The 6,373-nt window shown below is 41.1% G+C and overlaps 1 protein-coding gene across 1 annotated transcript in view; it reads right to left on the bottom strand.

The window, feature by feature from the left end:
• Positions 1-507: 507 nt before the first annotated feature.
• The window catches only part of METTL4 (methyltransferase 4, N6-adenosine), an 86,350-nt gene continuing 80,484 nt past the window's right edge, over positions 508-6,373 (bottom strand). The window contains exon 8 of the mRNA XM_075272153.1: positions 508-1,243. Coding sequence (XP_075128254.1) covers positions 1,098-1,243 — 146 coding nt within the window. The 3' untranslated portion in view covers positions 508-1,097. The remainder of the gene's footprint in view (positions 1,244-6,373) is intronic.

The raw sequence follows: 6,373 nt of genomic DNA, 5'->3' as shown, positions 1-6,373 counted from the left end.
ATAGAAGGTTTCTGCATTTACATTCGTATCCACTGACAACTGATCAAGGCAAAAGAATATCACCAGTAAGAGTTAGAGAAAATCTTTCAAAATTCAGCAAAATTTAGATTTATCTATATTAGCAAAACAATTTAACTTTTGTCTACAAATAAAAATAATGTTATGTATGTGGGAAAAGCCCTTTAACAGAACCCATTGCCTTCCTGACATGTCTGTTTTAGTAACTACAACTTGCATTCCTCATGTCAAAAAAAAAAAATCAGGAGCATCTTTCTTAGGTCCCTGCATTTTACTTTTCCTCTGTTGCTCCCCGTGGAAAAATACAAATAATCTAACAACTGGATGGTTTTATTGCCTTTGTCAATGAAGTGTGCTTGTTCACACTCTGGCACTGTCCAGTCAATGCTGATCTTGTCAGACTGACAAGGAAAGGCAGTAGGTCCTATTTATAATATTTAGCCCAGTATATATCACATGAGGATGCATTTAATGTTGGAAAAATGAGTATACACAATAGCAAGCAGTGGCCTTATACTCTGCGGTAGAGAAGTATGATAGCGGTAGATAAATATGGACTAGTGACAAGATCATTGTTTTCCAGAGATCTCTTCACACATAACACATTGTTCCTTAAACCTGTAAAATGGAATGGAAAGTGATAAAATTGTCATTTAATACATCTGGGAAATATATACTATTTTGCAATATTATTGAGATGTCTATGTGGACTTGTGTGACTGGCACAGATCGCCATCTATATTCCCATTGTATTTTTCTGCAGGTTTTTATTTATATTCCCTTATAGGCTAGACAATTAACCTCTAGGCTGCCAGGAAACGGGGCTACGCTACGGTAAATAAAGGGTTCGGATGCAATTTTCTTTTTCATTTCACAGTAAAGCTATTTGGAGCCAGCGAAAGGACAATCTGTTCATCTTGAGACAATAGAATTCAGGTTGTACACAAAGAGTCACCCACGCCATGGATTTCTTATTGCAACATGTCCAATTCTATTTACACAGATCCCTAAGTGTGGTGTTGGTAATAAAAAGCCATTCTAATGTATAAAAAAACTCCTGTAAAGCTAATAGACCTGGGTCACTTTGCAGTCTCTGGGGGAATGAAATAATCCATGTGCTGGAATTTGAGAACCTCGTTGCCCCAGCTAGTCCATCCCGGCTGCAGGTTACGGGCAAACAGCTCCAAGCGTTCCACATCTGGCTCGACATATTCTTTCAAAACCTCTGTGCAAAACAGCAGAAACACAAAGAAGAAGACAGTGAGGAAGAAGAACAAAAATCAATCTTCCTTTAGCTTTCGGGAGATGAAAAAGTGGAGTATTTCATTAAAAAGAAGACAGCAAATTAATTTCAAGGATTTCATCAACAGCCTATGCTATTTATAGGCAGGAAATCATTTGAAATAAGCGCCCTTGAGATTGTGAACAATACAGTCAGAGGCTTCAATAGGTCTGATTTATCGGTTTTCATTTAGAAACAGGGAATGAGGATTTTACCGCCTACACAGGTGACTTTTCAATTTTTCAATAGAGTCATCACTGTGCTCCGGAGCAAGAGGTGACAATGTTTTAATGCTTTCTGAATGACTAGAACAAAACACCGCAGAAAAGGACAGAAGAATTAGCACACGACGATCAGAACAAGGACTGACAGTAACACCTTGTCACCAACCGCGGATGTGGTATCACATTGGCTGGGCAGAAGTCTTCATTCCAATTCAAGGGCTTTCTACAAAACTGATGTCTAACACAGGGCCGTTGTAAAATCCTGAAATCATTTCATCTGCTTGGTGCAGGATCAGTCAACAGATCCCATCGCGGCAGCCATGTCACCATTTCATCTGCCAGTTGACCTTTGTAAGAGTAAGATCAGATCAATGATTCTTAACTACATGTGAATTGCTACTTGTGGTCAATGAGCCATACTGACAAAGTTATATGAAACGAAATGTGTTACATTATATTCCAAGACAAATTGTACTTTTTAATAAAACATTATTGTTTCAAGTGGGTATATAGAAATGCAATTGCAAAAATTGGGCACAGAGACAGCTTTAACTTTGTTAAATATATTCTTTCATTTTGAACACCAGAATTGAATACAATATACACCTTATTATTTCTCACTTTCCAATATATAACATATATGTGTAGATAGGCGTTACTAGCAACATACATGGCGACCTCTGCATTACAATAGACTATGGCCCCATTCACAAGAATAGGACCATAGTTAAAGAGGACCTTTTATCAGATTGGGCACAGGCAGTTCTATATACTGCTGGAAAGCTGACAGTGCGCTGAATTCAGCGCACTGTTGGCTTTCCCGATCTGTGCCATGGGTAAAGCGCTATCGGTCCCGGTACCGTAGCGCTTTATAGTCAGAAGGGCGTTTCTGACAGTTAGCCAGGGACGCCCTTCTGCCCAGCAGCGCCTATCGCGCTGTACAGTGTGAGCGGAGAGGAACGCCCACTCTCTCTGCTCACAGTGTTCATCCATAGACGAGTATTATCAGGAGGGGAGGGGGCGTTCCTCCCCGCTCACATGGTACAGCACGATAGGCGCTGCTGGGCAAAAGGGCGTCCCTGGCTAACTGTCAGAAACGCCCTTCTGACTGTAAAGCGCTACAGTCCCGGGACCGATAGCGCTTTACCCGGGGCACAGATCGGGGAAGCCGACAGTGCGCTGAATTCAGCTCACTGTCAGCTTTCCAGCAGTATATGGAACTGCCTGTGCCCAATCTGATGAAAGGTCCTCTTTAAAAAAAAAAAAAAAAAAAAAAAAGACCATTAAAAAAATAACACGTTCTATTTTTGTTCATTTCCACAGATGGATGGACAAATACAAGTGACTGGATCCATTTTTTTTAATGTTAGGGTCCATTTTGTTCATCCATTTCACGATCATTAAATATGGATGAGTGGATTGGGTCAAAAAAAGAAAAAAAAAAAAAAAAAAAAAGACCAATGAAATACATGCATTTTTTTAAAAAAATATTTCTTTTAACATACAAAGCAAAACAGATACAAGACGCACCTAGGTTTCAGAGGAGGGAAATGAAAAAAATTTTGAATCAAATAAATGTGGTAAAATATTTAATGTGGAAGTTGTAGTTTTGCAACAGCTGCAAGGCCACATTGACAGGTGACCCTGCAACTGTACAGGGATGCATAGGGCATCTTTTTTGCGGGGTCAGATGTACTTTTTAGTTATACCATTTTGGGGAATGTCTATTGTTTAGATCACTTTTTATTTAAATCAAAGGCGAAACAGCGAAAAAAAAAAGCGGTAGTTTGGCACTTTAGACTTCTTCTTTCCTACTATGACATTCACCGTATGGGAAAAATATTCTTATAAATTTGTAGACCGGGCATTTTTGGACACAGGGATATCTAATGTGTATAGGTTTCAGAGTAATTTTCTACTTTATAAGTATTCTAGGGTAAGATGGTCATTTAAAATTTACCTGGGAAACCCGCGGACCCCATAGACTTAAATGGGGTCTGTGTGTTGATTCCCTGTTGGTGTTTTCTCCTTACTTCTTGTTTTGCGTTACGGCCCTACGTGGCCAACTTATTTGGGATGTTGTCCCCCTCTTTATTTGTTTGCTTTTCATGTTTGTGTTTATTATACTGTTGTATTCAAAATCTGTGGTGTGGTTTCCGCTTGGTTTCTGTATGAAACATGTGGCGAGAAAAGTCCTGCAAGCAGCACTTGTTTCATGCGGAAACCATATTTTAGTCTATAGCAGGGGTGCCCAATACGTTGATCGCGATCTACTGGTAGATCGCAAAGGATGTGTGGGTAGATTGCGGGATGCAGGGATCCCCAGTGTCTGCTTGTTCACAGTGCAGGCTGAGAGTCATCTCCGGACACTGGCAGGCGGGGCTGCCGCATCCCCAGCCTGCCAGTGTGCAGAGATAACTCTCAGACTGTGCTGTGAACAAGCAAACAGTGGGGATCCCTGCGCAGCCACAGAACGCCGCTGTCTCCTGCTGTCACAATCCGCCTGGCCCCGCCCACATTTCCGACCCCTCCCACAGACACGCCCATGCCGTCCACAAGCTCGCCCAGTCCCGCCCATAGGCCTGCCCCGCCCCGCCCTAGTAGATCTTTTGTCTTGGTCAGCTAATAAAGTAGCTCACATGCTGAAAAAGTGCAAGCACCCCTGGTCTATAGGATCCGCGGGTTTCCTTAGATAACTGCTTTTTAATGCGTATAGGTTTCCAATCAGGGGGCCCCAAGTGGACTTCCTGAATAAAAACCCGAATGCAGAAGTGAATGGGGCCTTAGATGGAAATAGGTAAACAACCCTATTTCCAAAAGAATAAAATAGCAATATATCTACATATAGCTGAATTCCAGAAATCAGTTTGAAATAGATTTTTAAGACTGGACATTTTCATCTTTAAGAATGCAAAGAAATGTTAACTCTCACTTTCTAGTACCTGTGAAACATGTTTTTGCGACCACTGGAAAATAGATGCATCCAGTTCTCAGATCACAAGCGGTTCAAGCCATTAATTACTATTTTTGCTCTGGTAAATGTAAGGGGTGATTTTAATGAATTCTTTACAGATATCAGGGTCATCCTGCCCTTTGTTAACATGAGGTTAGACTTTGTACAAGGCTGCACTTTGCAAACCAGGCTTTGCGCTGAGCGGAGTCATCTGTACAATGTTGTTTGAAAGGGATTGTCTCCATGGTTACAAAGTTTCTAAACTACAATGCACAGAGCAGCTGCCAAAGTGTTATGCGCATGCAAACGTCAACGGTAACACGGCCTTGCTCCATACAAGAGCACTCTAAGCCGAACAAAAACACAAATGTGAATAACAGATAGAACACGCACCATACATAGCACATTCCGAAGCCCATGAACTCTGACAATGTATATTACACACTATAGAATAATGAAGTATAGGCAGACAAATACAAAAACAGAAATTTCATCTCACCCTCAACGCTAATGCATAATATGGCTCAATTTAAAAAGTTTTGCTTTTATAACCTTTTGAAACTTGCAAAACTCATTTATCTTTTGTAAGCATTGCCGATCTACGCAAACGCCTCACCAAGTCCTTGACTAATTTATTAACACTGTCCTACCCTCAATGGAGAATGTCCTCTATAGTCTTATTACTGTAACAGACAGACATAGTGATCCACAGGATATGCCATAAAGGCCAGTCCTAGAACCCATCTGGTGCCGGTTACAAATGGAGAAAGTCACGCACATCTCAAGCTTGGCCACGACTTCATTCATTTGTTTCCTTTAGCCTACAGAGTAACTTCTTAAAATGTAAAAGTACAATGGTTAGAGGGACACTAACTATTGTACTTTTACATTTTAAGAAGTTACTCTTACACTGTTCCAGTTACATATTATTAAAGGGGTTTCCCAGGCAGATAATATACATATTTTTTTTTTTTTAGAAACGTGTGTTAGTGCTAGTGATGTGTTACTAAGTACACCCATGTAACTTTAGCAGTGATTTCTGGGTGTCTCTGGTTGCTGCTGCATCCTCTGCATTAGTTTATGGGTGTTAGCTTCCTGTGTAGCTTCTACACTAGTTCGCTCTCACTCAGTCCCCCCTCCTCTCTCACTCCATAACACTCCCCCTCCCTGTCTCACTAGCCTAGGTTCCTGCCCATTACTAGACCCTCACACCCTCCCCATCTCGCTAGCCTAGAAATCCCACCCATTACTAGTCCCTGCCACCATCTCCCTAGCTAACCATTTCCACCCAGTACTAGCAGAGAGGAAGAGGGGAGGAGCCATCCCCAGACACAGGAAGGTTTGGTACATATTGATGGAGGGGAGAAATAATGGTGACGTTCCGTTTTAGAAATCGTTAAATAGAACGTGACTGGATTATCAGAAAGTGTCCCTGGTGTGGTCACACGACCACTTCAGGGATATGGGTAATTATAAAAAAAAATTTTTTATTGAAGTAAATTAGAAGTTAGGCCGGGTGGGGGATTAGTTTAAGGGTTAATTCTTAGTTTATCCTGGCCAACCCCTTTAACTGCCAAACAATAAATTTAATTCCCACAAGTAAGGCTAGTTTCACAGTAGCATTCGGTCTCCACTGGGAAATTCCATTCCCCATTCTGCTTTAAAAATGTGGAGAGAAAAGACTTCTCTCTCTGTATTTTTCTGCCCTTTTCAGGCAGAAACCCAACAGATGCAATTATAGCTTATGAGGTCTGCCAGTTTCTGAGGGTAACTGTTTTTTAAGTGAACACAGGTGTGAACCTAGCATAACAAAGGGCTTGGAAATAAAATCCAACAAAACAACAACAGTACTGGAAGACTACTAATGCATATTGGGCCCAAAAAGTAGTCGTCAAC

Source organism: Leptodactylus fuscus, chromosome 4, assembly GCF_031893055.1.
Source record: "Leptodactylus fuscus isolate aLepFus1 chromosome 4, aLepFus1.hap2, whole genome shotgun sequence".
Lineage (NCBI taxonomy): Eukaryota > Metazoa > Chordata > Amphibia > Anura > Leptodactylidae > Leptodactylus > Leptodactylus fuscus.
The sequence above is the reverse complement of the archived record's forward strand: the minus strand, read 5'-3'. Positions and strand labels throughout refer to the sequence as shown.